This window comes from Suillus paluster (assembly GCF_016628075.1).
Source record: "Suillus paluster strain FC165 chromosome Unknown EDB91scaffold_3, whole genome shotgun sequence".
Classification (NCBI taxonomy): Eukaryota; Fungi; Basidiomycota; class Agaricomycetes; order Boletales; family Suillaceae; genus Suillus; species Suillus paluster.
The window spans coordinates 920,619-935,608 of record NW_024537563.1 but is presented as its reverse complement, the minus strand read 5'-3'; the positions used below and the strand labels follow the sequence as shown (position 1 = coordinate 935,608).

At 48.2% G+C, this 14,990-nt stretch overlaps 8 protein-coding genes across 8 annotated transcripts; 4 read left to right on the top strand and 4 right to left on the bottom strand.

The window, feature by feature from the left end:
• Positions 1-937: 937 nt before the first annotated feature.
• Positions 938-3,629, top strand: EDB91DRAFT_1242829 (vacuolar amino acid permease; the record flags this gene model as incomplete). Its single annotated transcript, XM_041322229.1, has 19 exons — positions 938-1,136; positions 1,199-1,315; positions 1,375-1,434; positions 1,481-1,565; positions 1,620-1,630; positions 1,683-1,716; positions 1,771-1,806; positions 1,858-1,923; positions 1,974-1,995; positions 2,046-2,414; positions 2,470-2,527; positions 2,580-2,602; positions 2,652-2,686; positions 2,741-2,915; positions 2,981-3,029; positions 3,088-3,206; positions 3,265-3,281; positions 3,335-3,490; positions 3,551-3,629. The coding sequence occupies 19 exons, from the start codon at positions 938-940 to the stop codon at positions 3,627-3,629; spliced, it is 1,710 nt and encodes a 569-aa protein (XP_041183195.1).
• A 267-nt stretch (positions 3,630-3,896) lies between these two features.
• EDB91DRAFT_1043864 (uncharacterized protein) lies at positions 3,897-4,154 on the bottom strand (the record flags this gene model as incomplete). Its single annotated transcript, XM_041313088.1, has 1 exon — positions 3,897-4,154. The coding sequence occupies one exon, from the start codon at positions 4,152-4,154 to the stop codon at positions 3,897-3,899; it is 258 nt and encodes an 85-aa protein (XP_041183194.1).
• A 234-nt stretch (positions 4,155-4,388) lies between these two features.
• Positions 4,389-4,747, top strand: EDB91DRAFT_1044111 (uncharacterized protein; the record flags this gene model as incomplete). The annotated part of the gene is made up of 2 exons (XM_041313104.1): positions 4,389-4,628; positions 4,685-4,747. 2 exons carry the CDS (start codon positions 4,389-4,391, stop codon positions 4,745-4,747), a joined length of 303 nt encoding a protein of 100 aa, XP_041183193.1.
• A 260-nt stretch (positions 4,748-5,007) lies between these two features.
• Positions 5,008-6,889, bottom strand: EDB91DRAFT_1242827 (uncharacterized protein; the record flags this gene model as incomplete). The annotated part of the gene is made up of 10 exons (XM_041322228.1): positions 5,008-5,122; positions 5,175-5,292; positions 5,344-5,403; positions 5,453-5,466; positions 5,530-5,604; positions 5,653-6,373; positions 6,430-6,511; positions 6,574-6,643; positions 6,695-6,783; positions 6,842-6,889. 10 exons carry the CDS (start codon positions 6,887-6,889, stop codon positions 5,008-5,010), a joined length of 1,392 nt encoding a protein of 463 aa, XP_041183192.1.
• Positions 6,890-8,348: 1,459 nt separating this feature from the next.
• On the top strand, positions 8,349-9,608 carry EDB91DRAFT_420884 (uncharacterized protein). The gene is made up of 5 exons (XM_041327216.1): positions 8,349-8,809; positions 8,863-9,012; positions 9,068-9,111; positions 9,168-9,240; positions 9,295-9,608. The coding sequence occupies exons 1-5, from the start codon at positions 8,687-8,689 to the stop codon at positions 9,439-9,441; spliced, it is 537 nt and encodes a 178-aa protein (XP_041183191.1). The 5' UTR covers positions 8,349-8,686; the 3' UTR covers positions 9,442-9,608.
• On the bottom strand, positions 9,555-9,912 carry EDB91DRAFT_1043691 (DNA directed RNA polymerase; the record flags this gene model as incomplete). Its single annotated transcript, XM_041313078.1, has 2 exons — positions 9,555-9,766; positions 9,825-9,912. The coding sequence occupies 2 exons, from the start codon at positions 9,910-9,912 to the stop codon at positions 9,555-9,557; spliced, it is 300 nt and encodes a 99-aa protein (XP_041183190.1).
• Positions 9,913-10,287: 375 nt separating this feature from the next.
• On the top strand, positions 10,288-11,306 carry EDB91DRAFT_420889 (uncharacterized protein). The gene is made up of 3 exons (XM_041327217.1): positions 10,288-10,845; positions 10,901-10,969; positions 11,020-11,306. The coding sequence occupies exons 1-3, from the start codon at positions 10,570-10,572 to the stop codon at positions 11,266-11,268; spliced, it is 594 nt and encodes a 197-aa protein (XP_041183189.1). The 5' UTR covers positions 10,288-10,569; the 3' UTR covers positions 11,269-11,306.
• Positions 11,307-11,549: 243 nt separating this feature from the next.
• Positions 11,550-14,476, bottom strand: EDB91DRAFT_1326349 (uncharacterized protein). The gene is made up of 8 exons (XM_041325224.1): positions 14,283-14,476; positions 14,151-14,227; positions 13,746-14,095; positions 13,241-13,667; positions 12,391-12,713; positions 12,112-12,317; positions 11,760-12,056; positions 11,550-11,695 (listed from the first exon to the last, which is right to left on the bottom strand). Exons 1-8 carry the CDS (start codon positions 14,370-14,372, stop codon positions 11,558-11,560), a joined length of 1,908 nt encoding a protein of 635 aa, XP_041183188.1. The 5' UTR covers positions 14,373-14,476; the 3' UTR covers positions 11,550-11,557.
• Between the last annotated feature and the right edge of the window lie 514 nt (positions 14,477-14,990).

Below are 14,990 nucleotides of genomic sequence, written 5' to 3'. Positions count from 1 at the left end.
AGTGCCTCGTGGTGCCTCAGGTCATGACTATAACTTCATGTCGAACAAAGAGATCCGGCTCCCAAGAGCATGCGAAGACATTATACCGGCAGCGTATGAACATCGTGTGAAACCGGTGAGTGAAGGAAGGAACATGACAACAACTCACCCGGGTTGGTTCGAAGAGTAGTCGAAGATTCCGGCAGCATCTATCATATCCCAGCTGCAGGATCCCACACACTGCACTGGGTACAAATACATGGTCATGGGTCCCAAAGGCAATTTCAAAGTTGGATGCCGTAGCATGTCACCCACGTCTCACGGGATTTTTGTTCACCCTACAGGGTGTTTGAGGAGAAGGGCAATCCCGGAAACAGCGCAAGTAATACTTGAGTAATGCCCCGAAGTATCTAAAACGCTCTTAAAGCACCTCCGGGCTGTAAGGACGCGCGCGCACGAAAAAGACAGGCGATGACAGGTGTGTCAATTATTCAGATCCGAAGCTGAGGAGAGCCTAGTGTCCGGAGAGTGCGGGATTGATTGGTAGCAGCCCACAGTGGCAACAAATCTAGGACTATGGGCGATAACGTTAGTCTGGTTGAGGGTGTTGGGGTGTATGTTATGCGGGGAAATTGAGTTGATATTAGGTGGCTGGATCTTGAATATTTGAACTCGAAGGAGTAGTCGTTGGATGAAGACATCTTGTTCGGCCGGTCCGGTACCGATGTGAGCGGAAGATGACACGGGAGCTCTGGGGACTTTGAAGACGTCGCTTGAGATCAGCAGTCATATATTTCTTTGGAAGACACCTACTTAAGCATGTTCCTGCGCGTCAATATTCCGAAATTCTAATTTCCCTGCCTTAAATTCACGACTGAGAATCTTCAGCCCGCCCTGTCGCCCTCCAACAATACTCTTACCTACTTGGATACCCCGCAAAGGATCTCCGACCCCACGCATGTCATCAAGGTCATCGTCCAAAGAATCGCAGTCATTGCTCCATGACCGACATCAAGAGCCTTCTTATAACTCTGTGGAGGTTGCAGAATCAAGCTTACCGAATTCGGACCCCCCGCCGCTGAATCAAGTCTCCCGTATTGATCTTTTTTGGATCCTGTCGGGTCTCTGGAGTGCGGTGTTCCTTGGTGCCTTGGATGGTGCGCTCTAGTTTGCTGGTAGTGAACGAAGAATGGAACAAACCCCAAACTTCTGTCAATAGGCACAATTGTGGCTACGCTTCTCTCACCAATAGGAAGCTACTTCAATAAATCTAACCAGGCTTCATACCTGGGGACATCATATTTACTCTCAGTATGCTGCTTTACCCCTCTATACGGTGAGAGCATCAAAATGATTGTGCTATCACCCATATCCATCTTAATGCCTATCAATCAGGTCGACTATCAGACATCTTAGGTCGCAAAGGAGCCATGCTTCTCGGACTGACTTTATTCGGTGCGTACAGCCGATGGGCGTTTCACGTGTCTAATATGAAATTCAGGATCGGGCACCATCGCATGCGCATTCGCTCCATCTATGGAGGCATTGATTGTCGCGCGCGCAGTTGCCGGAATGGGCGGTGGAGGGTGCGTGCAACGGATTGATGTTTGCAAGGCTTACTGTGCTGACATTTGTTTCAGAGTGATGACAGGTATGTTTGGCGCTGCGGTATCGATTGCCAGGGAGAATTTACCGTGTCGTAGTCAGCAGCATCGCCGTCACTGATCTTATACCATTGTAAGTTTGCATGTTTCAAGGAGTAGCGATACGAATGATTTTGGTTACTATTAGAAAACACCGTGGCCTATATCAAGGAATGACTAATATGTAAGTGATTGCTGATTTATGCACCGGGCTTGAATGAATACCCTCGATCAGTTTGTTTGGTCTGGGTGCTGGCCTTGGCGGTCCAGTTGGAGGGTGGGTGAATGACACCCTGGGTTGGTTAGTAGCCGGTTGGAATGTCTCTCTCCGCCCACTGAATATTTCAACAGGCGGGCAGCATTCTTATTGCAGGTCGGTAGCCTGGTATCTTTCCGTCTGTTCCTAGCCTCACTCGGACTCAGGCGCCGTTGTTGCTTATATCTTTCATTTTGGTTGCACTCAAGGTCAACATAAAGTTGTCCGACGAGATTCAGAACCAGAGCACATACTCCAAACTGCAGCGTATTGATTTCATGGGATCATTCACGCTAGTTGTCGCGGTCGCCGGATTGTTGCTCGGCTTCAGTCTCAAGACTACTGAGGAACTTCCGTGGTCTCACCCCCTAATATGGGGACTTTTCTGCACCAGCGCTGTTTTCTGGGTTGCCTTCATATTAGTGGAGGCTCGTTGGGCGCCGTACCCTGTGATGCCCCTGCGTTTGATTACGCAACGCACCCCGTTAGCGGTTTCCCTGGCCAACTTTTTAAGTTCCATAACTGCTTTTTCAATGGTGAGGACTGAAAACCTTATAAGACGCCACTAATTTAACGCGGTGTCTTTTCCAGCTATACTATGTCCCTATGTATTTCTCCGCTGTGAGGCTAGACTCATCCACGAATGCCGGTATGCTTGGTATTATCCCCGTTTACTATCATCGAGTCACACATGCCTTCAGGTCTACATTTACTCCCTCATTCTGTGCGGATCCCGTTGTATTGTGCGAGAGGAAATACTCACTGTCTTACAGGTTGCTCTGTCCACGGGAAGTATGTTCGCTGGCTGGTGAGGTCCTGGTGATCATTCATTATTCAGACTAATTCACCGTCGTGGTTATAGGATGATGCGTCGGACAGGCAAACTGTATCATTTAACGTTAGCCTCTGCCGCCTTAACCATTCTCGCCAGCATTCTCGCCGCTCTATGGAATGATAACACATCGAAGTACCATCTATGGCTAGATATTATCCCACAGGGTTTTGGAATGGCCAGCTTAATCACTTCTACACTAATTGTCAGTATCTTCCATGCCCCCTAGTTCATAAGTCGACCTGGTCCCTGTTAACTATGAATTTACAGGCGATGATCGCGGGCGTTTACAAGGAAGATATGGCCGTTGCAACCGGTAGTAAGTGCCGGTCGACCTGCCCTGGGAGACCTTTGAACTCAAGATATGCAATTTGCAGTCACGTATCTTTTCCGAACAACAGGTCAGGTTCTCGGTGTCAGTTTATCAGGGGCAGTGCTCCAGAGCGTTCTGGTCAGAAAATTACGCCAGCGAATTACTGGACCTGGTTCATTCGAAGTAAGCGGCAGTTGTGCACCTATACCGTATGCATTTCACATGAGTTCCCTTTACCCAGATCATCGAGGAGATACGGTATGAAGTCCGATGGCAATGCGGTCTATATACTTATTTGATGATGCATCCAGACACTCGATAGGCTCGATCCCTAACCTCGCGCCTGCACTCAGAAAAGCTGCAGTGGAGTCATACGCCGATGCACTCCGTGTTGTTTTCATTTGCCAGATTGCAATCAATATTCTCGTCTTCATTACATGCGTACCCATCGAGGAGCACCCATTACCGTACGTGACCATCATGTCCGATCGCGTCCTGCCGATGCTAACCTGTGCTGATCTTTCTAGAGGAACACACCAGGAGCAAGAAGAACATTATAGGAACCAACAAAATCCGCGAAATAGCACTGCTTCAACCGTAGAGTAACCTTAGACATTCATTTGACCGACTGTTTCCGCCGTGTTTCGTTCATTCCTCGATTATGCTAGCAACACCCATGTTGGCACCACGTTCTGTACTCATTAGATAACACCAAGCCATCCACCCTTGCTCTGGGGGGACGCGTTGTTTCATACACCCCATCACCCTGGGGCGTGTATGTAGTAGCAGACGGGGAGGTCGTGTACACTGTATACTGGGGCAATGTCGAGTAGCTTCTAAATCTCCATGTCAGGTCTTCTCATCAGCAATAACTTAAGTCGGCGTGTCCTCCGTGGATGGTTTTTCCTGAATCCACCTCCTTGGCCTCCTCTCTACCACCGGCGCAGGACTTTGCCCCCCTGCCTTCCCCTCCGTATCAGCGTACCGGCTCCGGTCAGGTCGCACAGGACATGGTAGCACGTTGGATGCCGAAACCGTCACCACAGACGCAAAAAATGTGAGGCCGAACAGAGTTGAAACAAATCTGCGGCGTTGTTGGTACGTTAGACGAAAACTTTTGGAAATGGGCATTCTATAGCTGCTCGTGTAATCCATCGTGAGCAGAAAGGATTAGTAAAGGGAACGTATGGTTTGCGCACCGACACTCTGCCCATGTCCTCCCTCTCGAGCTATGTTTGCGTTCGAGGTTGTTCGACTCGGACTTTGAGGTTGTGCCGGATGTTACCGACGACACGGTAAGGGACAATGTTTGCAGTTGTTTTCCAAAAGCTTTTGACCAACCTTCGGTCAAAGTCCCTAGTCGTCATGCCTAACGCTCGCGTACTCCGAGACATCAAGGCTCGCAACGTCGTGAAGGCTAATGAGGTCCTCCGTAGGGCCTATCTATATGTGGCGCGCAACGAGACCCTGTCCCCGCAAGTGCGACACCAGGCTCAGCTGCAACTGAACACGTTTGGAAAGTACACTCGTCCTACGACGGTGAAGAACCGTTGCTCGGAATCTGGACGTGGTCGGGGGATCATGAGCGAGTTCGCGCTTTGCCGAGTACGTGACCTGCTTGGTATTTTGTTGAACGTGTCCTCATCTTGTGACTTTGACAGTATCAATTCCGACTGAAGGCGTTGAACCTGGAACTCCCTGGTGTGCGCAAAGCTTCTTGGTAGATGAAGGGTTACACTTGCATAATATTTCACGGTCGGGTGAGCTTACACATGTCTACTTATCAAGGCATGAGTTGCTCATGGTGCTCGGTGCAGTATACACCACTACGTGTGCAGTTGTGTTTCTACAACATCCATGTGTCTACATAGACGTAACCCAGAATACATACAATATATTACCGCACGGAATCTGTGCACGTACAATGACCGCATTATAATAAGGCTTGCAAGGCTTCATAGTGAAGCCCGCACACATAACAGTCCTAGGATGCAGGTGACTCTCCTTGAGCACCAATGTCGGATAGCGACAAGTCGGGTTCACCGCGTTCGTGCCTCCAGCGATTACAGATATTCAAAGTCGTCTTATCGATAAGGTAACTGGTGTATAATGAGGAAGCTGTATGGGCATTGGACAGCTTGAAGGGCGCACCTGTATTTCCGCAACCACCATTCAGAAAGTTCCCAGTTGTGCTGGGCAAGAACATCGTCTCCATGAAGCTTGATTGCTTTCTTGTAGTCAAAAAGACAGTCTGCTAAGGAAAGTTGCCCTGGCAAAAACATCAGAACATCGACGGGCTCGAAAATGACTATTTGGCTACCTCGAAGGAGGATTACACGATCCCTGAGCTCAGGATATATAATACGGTCGATAACACTTTCTGTAAGAAAAAGTTAGATCATATCAATGAGAAGGCGAAACATGCATACCATGATTAATCGTTCTTGAAGGTGTCAAGTGAGTAAGTATAGTATATAACCGGCGAACTTGGAAGACTCGCGCTCACCTCTGTACCAGAGTTGGTCGTAATGACGCCGGAAGACAATAAGCACCGTTTCTCATGAAATTGTCGAGATGATACCTAAAAGGAGGCTCAGACGTGAGACGACAGAACAAGAATGAAACTGACTTGATTAATTTCATAGCTTCGATCTTTTTGGGATCTCGGAGTTCTGCCACGTCGTTATCATCAGGTTCTTCGTTGGTTAATGTATTTTGAGGTAACACCCGATGTGGAGCAGGGACGGCTGGATTTGTTTTGCTCGAGTAGGACATTGCCCCTAAGCGTTGCTCAACGTTCATGTTCATTTGGGGCATATAAGACTGATAATCAGCCGAGGTAGCATAATGACTTGGGGTGCTAGAAGTCGTAGTGGGCATGAAGACAGGCGAATTCCCTGATTGCATGAGATCCGAAAACAAATTGTCCTGAGAAGAACGTCCTGGCGGGGGTGGTGGTGGATATAAGGAGCTAGCGGGAGGCACCGCAGAGCTCATAGGTAGCATGAGCGAGTAAGAATCCCGGCGGTCGCCGTTTTGTTCTGAGCTACTCATGCCTCTTGACTTCTTCGCTGGTGCAGACCCTCCGTCGTCTTCTGCTGGACGTTTTGCTGTATTACTCGGTTCCCCAAGCATTGAAGTCATTGCGTTAGATGTTTGGGAAGTCTTCTGAGAATGTTTGCGGGCTTGGAAACTCTCCCATGCAGTGTCAGTTTCCGACTTATTGACGAAGCTGTCAAAGTCTGTCATGTCCCAACCAAGCTTCACCAGCACACCACCGGCACCATCCCCGATAAAACCGGCTACGCTCTTTAGGAGGCCGCGAAGGACGTGATTTTCAGCCATAAGATCTATAAAATATTGAGTATGTTGAGCAAGACCAACAGAAACTGCTAGTATTGCGTACCCCTCATAACTGCTCTACAGTCGATCAGAGCTTCATCTTGGGACGCAGAAAGCAATTCCACGCGTGCTTCGAGGTCACGGATCTGATTGTTGAAAAGTGCGAATTTAGTATGACGATGTCGGGGGTGATTACGAACCAGCGCACCCTTTGCTGCTTCCTCAGACGAAACTCACGCTGGGCAATACGATTCTGGTCGCGACGCGCTGCCTGAGAGCTTCTCAGGTGGTCAATGGCGCTTACTGCAACTAGTCTAAAGTGGACAAACTTTGGGTTTTTTTTCCTGCCCGGCTTATTTGGGCCATGAGCACCACTTTCATTTTCAGCTTGATCTATATGGGACTCAACGTCAGAGTCCTACAGAATTAGATATTAGACCCATGAGCGATAGACAGTAAGTAATAAAGGAGCATACTAGATCGATTTCCCCAGACACACTGCGAGGCGCATCATGATCTGGCATTATGGGAAAAAAAAAGAAGTTGGTCAAAAGTGAGTACGAGCGGTCAACGATATTTGCAAGACCGCGTTGTAAGCGACGGCAGCGAGTTGGTGCTGACTGCAACTGAATTGCAATGCCTCCTCCAACGTCCGGTTGATCAATTGCCGATATTCCCCATTACAAATGCTTACATAATCATCTGTGTCAGTCTTTGTTCGAATTCGGCATAATCGTCATTATTCGGCATGGTGGCACCGCGTCTAACTTACTTAATGAAGATCCTCGAGGTGAAGGTCAGCGTTCCCGCCATATATTCGTTGCGCTAATTTGTTGCCTATCGTTTTTATTTAAATAGACTCATACTCATCAGCTCAGTTCTCTCCGAGCGCAATATTGCTTTGGTTGCTACCTGCGTATCTGGCATGCTGCCTGGTCTCCCTTGCTCGCTCCGCTTTGTATCTAGCAACGCCGTGTATGATGCAGGTGTGAGTGGTTCTTATATATCATACCCGCGAAAGAATTGTATACCTCAGCAAAACTTGGCTCAATTTAAAAATACTGATACTCTCACATGATCATGCAGGGCCTTCAATTTTCGACATTAGCTAAGTTTTATACGACGTCAACAAGATATCGGCAACATAGGCCTCGAGGCCGTCTCTACTGAGCTCTACTCCCTATCAGATCATGCTATCTCCACCTAGATCTTTTTTGACACAACCCTTGACTATCATCTGCGCAGATCCCACGAAATGGAGGTTTGAGTTCTGCCATTATATGTTCGCTGGACTTTAATATCCTTTTATCGTCATCCCGCACAGCGTGTTGATGATGACCCTTAGCATTGACACCACGACATTGTCCATGACAGAATTTCTTCATGCCGACTGCATCGGGTCCTGCATGTCTCGGGCGACAAGGCCTTTGGGAGAAATACTCTCCCAATACTATTGGGTAATGTATTGTCAAAGTTCAGATCAGAATAGATTCATCGTCTCCACCCTGATTGTTGCGGTTTTTCGTCGCAGAACGTTCACACTCCAATCGAGTTATGCAGCCCTGCTTGTATGTATTCATGAAATTTGACTTGACGTGACACGTGGTTTGCAGGGTATTTTTCTCGTTCATTCGCCGCGATCACTCGTGATCACCGTTGTCACTAGTGACTACGTGGTACGTCTACGTGCCATTTCTTTTGGTTCTGCCGACCCGGCGACTTGTATGAATTTCGCATCATTCGCCTACGTACGTCAACAATCTTACCCCGACTGATCAGGCTGAAGCAGGCTTTTAGCTTTTTTATGGGGTGGGTGATAATACTTGGCCATCTCTCGATACTGCATCTCACGTTAAAGTTAATAGGCACCTAAATTTGAAAAATGTTTTGAGCAGCAACCGACGGCAAACCGCGCGGAAGCATTCTAATTTCAGCAAAAGATGAGGTCATCGACAGTGTGAGCAGTGGAATCTTCAAAAATGGCGCTTCAATGATTACCTCACGCTCACCTTTTCACGCAATCACTTATCGCTTACCGTCACAATGGCTCATTGTTGCCCGCTGGTGTACTAAGCATTGACTTAGAATGCGTCATTGCATTGATAGATCAGTGACTCGGCTCGAACTCTCCCAACCATATATTCGGATCACGCTATAGTACGCCGCAAATTCCTTGGCTGCGTTTCTGTCCGCGTTTCTGTCCGCGCGAAGTTCATTACAGCTGTCATTTAATATTCTATCGGCCTTCATCTTATAATCATGTAAACTAAATCCGCAACTTCATTCCTCCTTCGGACACGAAAAAAAAGTCCACAGCTACTATGGCTGAAACCGACATGGTCTTCCGTTTTGTTTATTCCACCGACTCCGACGCTGACATGCGGTCGTTCCGAGTGTACCAGGTGATAGGACCAGCATCATATGAGGAACTGGAACTATACAAGGTGCGTCGAAGTTGCTCTTTGATTAAAATGCGTTGTTTTGAATGTCTTTGCAGTTCTTACATTCGATGACCGGATCATCTACTGGAATCACAACTTATCATCGAAAGAATATGAATAGTTTGAGCTTCGAGACCGCTGGACAGATCAAGTGGAGCTCGAACACTAATGCCACCGCCGTGTATTTTGGCGTTGACTCAGAAGAGGTGAGATCCATGGTGTGGTCGCCTCGACGCACCCTGTTAATAAGTTTGTTACCAGGTTTCTGTCAAGGATCTCCGCAAGATCAAAAATGCGACTAGCCAGTAGGATATTTCACTCGGATCATATCCTGGTCCCTAATGCATTTCACGGATCCTAGTTCGCGCAGATTCAAATCTGGTACTGGTGCCGGTTACAAGTGGAAGATTGCAGACAATAAGACCGACTTATATGTACGTGTCACCGAAGCTGGCACGTTGCGTCCTCTGACGTGCTCCTACCAACAGTGCGTAGATTCGCAAGACAAATACATTGCGTCGTGGTCGAATCAAGAAAGGATACTAAGGGTCACCCCGCGCGCCAGTGCACTACTGGATCGGCTCGTGGTTACATGTTTCTTGAATGTGTGGTGCAAGGGGCTGGGGCGGTGGTAACGAGGTGTTCGAAGTGTCAGGTGTATATCCTTATACTGTATAGTAATCAACATAATCGCAGTGTCTGTAATCCGTGCTTAACGTGTTATTACTTTTAAAATATAGCTTCATCACTACTCACATTTGACATTTGTTTTGCGACCGGGGAACATCACCGGGCCTCGAACTGAACCACTAATGGAAAAGGTCAACAGTTGCTTGGTTTCAAGAGCAACAGTGGGAAGATACATACTCCGCTTCGTTCGTTTCTTGTACATGATACGATGACCACACTCGCGACAACGTATCGGTTCCCTAGATTTTATCTCATTCTTGGCACCGCAATCTTTCAAACGTTGATCAGATAGGCTTGCAAAGTGATGCCCACGGGCGGTCATGAATACCTGCGCAAATATATTCCATATCCTGACGCTGCACGGGTATGTAGGTGCCCCCTGCAGCATTCGTATTTTGTTGTCCTGGCTGGTTCATCGCAGACTTGAACGAAAAAGGGTTGGTAGTCGAAACGCGTGACTAGCGCGTGACATGGTGTGATACACGTGAGTCACGGTATAGGCGCGAGTACTTTGCATGGAGACGAGCGCTATAGAGACTCGGCGATCGCGATAGAAAGATCTGGCTGGAAGCCTTGATGAGGGTATAGTAGGCTTGGTTATGAATGATGGAAACCTAGTTGCAAGTTGTACAGGCATGGAGACTGTCACCCTGCAATCAGTTTTAATACCCTCTTCCACAGCTTGGAAGTTCATTGTTATCCTCGATGTCGAGCAAGTCCAATGTTGTAGTTGATTGTTTTACGAACAATAAGGATCCGTGAATGTTGTATTACAATGTTTCCCAGTACTAGTCGACGTTAGATCTTCTTATGGTCAGTTCAATAGCGCCCATACCCTTATTCTCAATCTCCTTGCCGACAGGGCTGGAACCCTACTATTGATAGTGCAAACCTTCAAGAAAATAATGTCACAAGTGGAACTCCAGCGTTTTCGTAGGTGGCGACCGTCCTTCCTGACAACCGTGGGCCGTATCCAAGGCGTCAAAACATCCTTATAACTATGGTCCTCTTACCAGATTGCCCATCGAAGACCGCTCTCCCGACGTCGTACTACGTCTAAGATCGTCGTGTTTATGGCCGCTCTCCCTTCATTCATTGAACTCATGGCTTCTCTCGGCATTAACAATGAAGATGCTGATGCTAAGCCAGCATCTACCCCGACTATCGTCAGGACGCGAGATCGTTCATCATCTTGTTCATCTTGTTCTTCATTGGGCAGCTCTGTTGACGGTTGGAGCCCTTCCATCCGCTGCGCCAATCTATCCACAACCCGAGACATTGAGTCTGATAGGCGCCCAGGCGCATCTCGTCTCAGAGCAGTGAGATACTCGCCATATATTTCAGCTAGTGTGAGTCATTTGGCTTATCAATGCGTTCCTTGTCTCATTGCATTGTTCCCTCAAGTCTACTGCTAGACAAAGCAGTGTAGTGTCGTTGACACACAGTCAGAGTGATCAAGAAGATTCTAGCAGGGTAAGTCACATCAGTTTTTACCTCCTTTTTTTTCTTACCAGAAAATACAGTCTTCATCACCGAATCCCCCTTCGTCTCCTCAACGCACACGACGACCTTCACCCCTTCATTTCTCCAAGAGAGAAAGATCATCCATCACCCCTATATCATCATACGTTCGCCGCAAGACACCTCAGAACTCACCCACCGTTCTCACTTTCGCTCAACGGGAACGGGAATACGTTGAGAGGCCAGAAATTATCACCCCTCCATCATTGATGCCCATGTCATTGCCCACCATCCCCCCGGTCCCTCGCTAGTTTACTTTGGAACAATGGACGTTTCCACTCTACAGCTTGTGTACGATGTAGTCGCCTCGTATTACAAGAAAGGACTTACGGACCTTTTAATCCTCTCTCTCTCTCTATACATGTATACACGCTCTCCTTCGCATTTCGTCTCAGATCTCTCGTCTCCTTTCTCATACTTGTCACACACTCGCTCTTTGCTTGTGAAATTTTCGGACTCGTGATTGTACTATATCTGGATTTTCGTAGGGAAATTGTACGTTGAGAGCAATCATACAATTGCTGGCTACAGAGGGAACATCTAGTCGTGATCATCTTCGTCCGGCCCTGGACAACTCTCTGCCAAATCGCTACTATCCTCATACTGCGTCCCACACCAAAAACAGTAAGCATATTTCTCCCGGAGATAATCGAGGAGAAGCTTTAAGCGGTCCCGCGGCTGCATCATATCATATCATATAGTCAGGGGCAAACATCAAACTATTCCATAAAAGTCTACTTACACCCAGTCGTAGGAAATAAGCTGCTTCCTCGATGACTTCTTGAGGGAATTCTTCCACTGTTGTGGGGGCCTCCTCGGTTAAGGCACCGGTGTCGTCGTCTTCGTCATCTAATCCGGAGGAGACGGGTAACAGGGCATCGGCTCGCATTTGGGCGTGGAGACGCGCCGCATGTGATTGGGAGGTGTCTATTAAGGCAGAGGGTAACGGTGATACTAGTAGTGTATGGGCTGAAAGCGGGTCCATAAGACCTTGTGGTATAGACTCCGGTTCGTTGGGGTTCAAACAGAGCACATTGAACTATCGCAAATTCAGTATCCCAACATACGTAACTGACAAGTAAAATAAAACGCACTGTGATGCCCGCTTTCTCGTCAAGTGTGAGACACGTCCGTCTTGCAGGGGCAAGACGACCTTCTGCTCGCCGCTCTTCGTATTCGCGACGGGCGCGGTCCCGGAAGCTCTCATGACTGACAGCCTCTGCCATCTTCGCCATTTTTGCGAGGCGATCTGCGGCGCTGGGTGAGCGTGCCCGTTTCCCTAGACCGATACCTTTCTTCCCTGCAATAGTGATGCCATCAAGTTAGTTTTTTCTCGTTCCATATGCAGGTTTTGGTTTTGGTAGCGGACTTGCCTTGCCATTCATTGAGGGGTAATGGCTCCACCTGATGTCGAGGCTTTCCTTTATCATCTTCTCCAAGGTCCGTAGATTCCGACTGATCCCTGGATGTACCATGCCAAGACTCATCCTCGGACGGAGGTGGCCTAGGTGAGGGAACTGTGGCCTTTGGAGGGCGATCCTCGATCTTTCCTAACGATTGCCCCACCTTGAACCCCATTTTCATCATGATGCCCAGTGCCTTACTCCCCCCTGCAACCGCCTCCTCCTCCTGTGCGCGCTCAAACAGGCTCTTGCCAAGCCCCTCTTCTCTGGACTCTTGCTCCATCTGACGTCGACTTTTGAGTTTGTTCTGCTCATTCTTGACTCGGGATTGCTTTAGTGCTTCTTGTCGTCTCTGAGCATACGTTTTTGGTGCAGATTCGGCTATAGACTGGACAAGAAACTTGTCTGAGAGGTAATCATCCTCGTCGGCCATGGATTGACTTCGCCGTGGTTGACAAACATGCCATAATCTTTTTTATAGAACGACAACCGTCTTCTATTGGCTTGCCGGAGAATACTAAAATCACACAATCATTCATGTCAAGAGGTCATCAATAGCCATGAAAAAACTTCCGCAGTCCTAGTAGACATCGCAAATTGACTACAAGCGAATCTACAAAGTTTGATGAAGAAAAAGAACACCAAACCGCCAGAATGAAAGCACGACTTGACTCGTAAAAAAACGCGGCGCGAGATGAACAAACTAAGTCACGATGAACTTGCACCGGAAAGTGAACATGCGTTAAGTTAAGGTAAAGTCAAATGAACATGAGGGCCAGGGTCACACGTATTGAGCGGATGGTGCGATCAGGAAGTGAACTCAGCCTCTTCGGCTACTTCCCGACGGGCAGAATTGACAGCGATCTTGACGGCGATGGCGCGGCCACCGACTTCCTTGCCCTGGACAAGCTCGATTGCCCTGACCTGTTCCTCCTCACTACCAACATCGACGAAGCCGTAACCTTTGCTCTTCCTAGGGGTTCCCCAATGGCGTCGAACAACGCGGGCGGAAATGACGTCGATACCAGCTTCGGTGAAGAGCGTAGCGAGAGTGTCATCATCTACGCTGAAGCCGAGGTTGGCGACGAAGAGCATGGTCTTCGAGGGCTCGCCGACGGGATCTTCACCGACAGGACGGGATTGACGAGGAGCTCTGGGCTTCCTTACGCGAGGCTTCCTGGGGGCAGAGGCTGTGGCGTCAGGGGCATCGTCTGTAGCAGGGGCATCCCAGCCAGCCTCCTCGACACCTTCGAGAGGGGCAGGCTTACGGGACTTGCGCTAGAAGCGAAATGAACGAGTGTATGTAAAAAAAGTGTGCGTATTACATACGCTGCTCTTCTTCTTTTTTCTCTTGGGCTTAGCTGCTTCGTCAGTGCCCGGAGCAGCAGCGGCTGAATCATCCGCCTTGATTTCGTCGCCATTTGCCTCTGCATCGGTGACCTCACCAGGGACGGCCTTGGCACCGCGCCTGTTTGGTCTCCTCTTGGCCCTTTTCTCCTTCTTTTCTTTGTCCTTTTGTTCAGATGGCTTGGCAATTTCGACTATGACCTTGCGGCCTTCGAGTTCCTGTGAATTAAGGAGCTCGACGGCTCTTTGGGCAGCCTGTTCGCTGGACATGGTGACAAAGCCATAGCCTGCAGATCTGGGACCTCGCAGGATGACCTGAGCTGAAATACTGTGAAGCGAAAAGTGGTTAGATGAAGTAAAAGCTATGCTATAGATTAAGTTACATGTCGCTCTGCACGGGGGCGAAGAAAGACTTGAGCCCTTCATCCGTAGTAGAGTACGCAAGATTGCCAGCGAAGACCTTTTGAGAATAAGAGAGAATTAGCGGGTAAGAAATAGGCAAAGGATATATATACTTTGAGAGCGGGAGCTTCTTCGATGACATACTCTTGCGCAGCCGGAGGCACGCCGTTCTCTGTGACATGGGCGGCTTGGGCGTCGGACATTTTTGAGGATTGGACGATTGGGGTGATGGGATGAACTATTGATGAACCGCGGTTTCTTCGATTGGCAAAAAAAAAGTTGAAAGTTAAAGAAAAAGAAACTGTTTGGGCGATTTTAGACGCTGCCCTTTTTGTAAAACTGATTTTTACACAAACAAACACGTTTCGCCTCATGTTATTATGACTCATATTATACGGCAACTTCTGTATTACTCGGTTCGATTATCTATATGCACGATGTACGATTGCCCCGTCACTGTCTTCTACGATGAGCATCGATGCTCCACATACAACGGTGATTGTCAACCGTCAAAATGTCATGACGATCGTTACTGCCCGTGTGAGAGCTGACATAATTCAATAGATAAAATGGTTTTTAATTTTTAATTTTTTGGTTTGATTCTTTACTTGTTCCTTGTTCATACAAACCCCCGCCCGCAGAGCTTACGGCTCTATCTCACTCATTTCATACCACACTCTCTCAATTTCCGTGCCTATATTTCTTTCAATCCCGCTTTATAAAGACCGTCTCTTTGACGTTTTTATTCCCCAAGTTCGTGCCTCCTCAATCAACAATGGCCGCTCTCAAATTGTTCAACCTTCTTGCCTTGACTTCGGTCG

What these genes read in the sequence shown, in the direction of transcription:
- EDB91DRAFT_420884 (XM_041327216.1), top strand. Translation starts at nt 8,687, where the DNA reads ATGGCTGAAACCGACATGGTCTTCCGTTTTGTTTATTCCACCGACTCC. An exon ending in TTGGCGTTGACTCAGAAGAG is followed by an intron (nt 9,013 to 9,067) that starts GTGAGATCCATG and finishes GTTTGTTACCAG; the next exon opens with GTTTCTGTCAAGGATCTCCG. An exon ending in ACAATAAGACCGACTTATAT is followed by an intron (nt 9,241 to 9,294) that starts GTACGTGTCACC and finishes TCCTACCAACAG; the next exon opens with TGCGTAGATTCGCAAGACAA.
- EDB91DRAFT_420889 (XM_041327217.1), top strand. Translation starts at nt 10,570, where the DNA reads ATGGCCGCTCTCCCTTCATTCATTGAACTCATGGCTTCTCTCGGCATT. An exon ending in CGCCATATATTTCAGCTAGT is followed by an intron (nt 10,846 to 10,900) that starts GTGAGTCATTTG and finishes TGTTCCCTCAAG; the next exon opens with TCTACTGCTAGACAAAGCAG. An exon ending in ATCAAGAAGATTCTAGCAGG is followed by an intron (nt 10,970 to 11,019) that starts GTAAGTCACATC and finishes CAGAAAATACAG; the next exon opens with TCTTCATCACCGAATCCCCC.
- EDB91DRAFT_1326349 (XM_041325224.1), bottom strand. Translation starts at nt 14,372, where the DNA reads ATGTCCGACGCCCAAGCCGCCCATGTCACAGAGAACGGCGTGCCTCCG. An exon ending in ACGAGAAAGCGGGCATCACA is followed by an intron (nt 12,057 to 12,111) that starts GTGCGTTTTATT and finishes AATTTGCGATAG; the next exon opens with TTCAATGTGCTCTGTTTGAA. An exon ending in CTTATTTCCTACGACTGGGT is followed by an intron (nt 11,696 to 11,759) that starts GTAAGTAGACTT and finishes GATATGATGCAG; the next exon opens with CCGCGGGACCGCTTAAAGCT.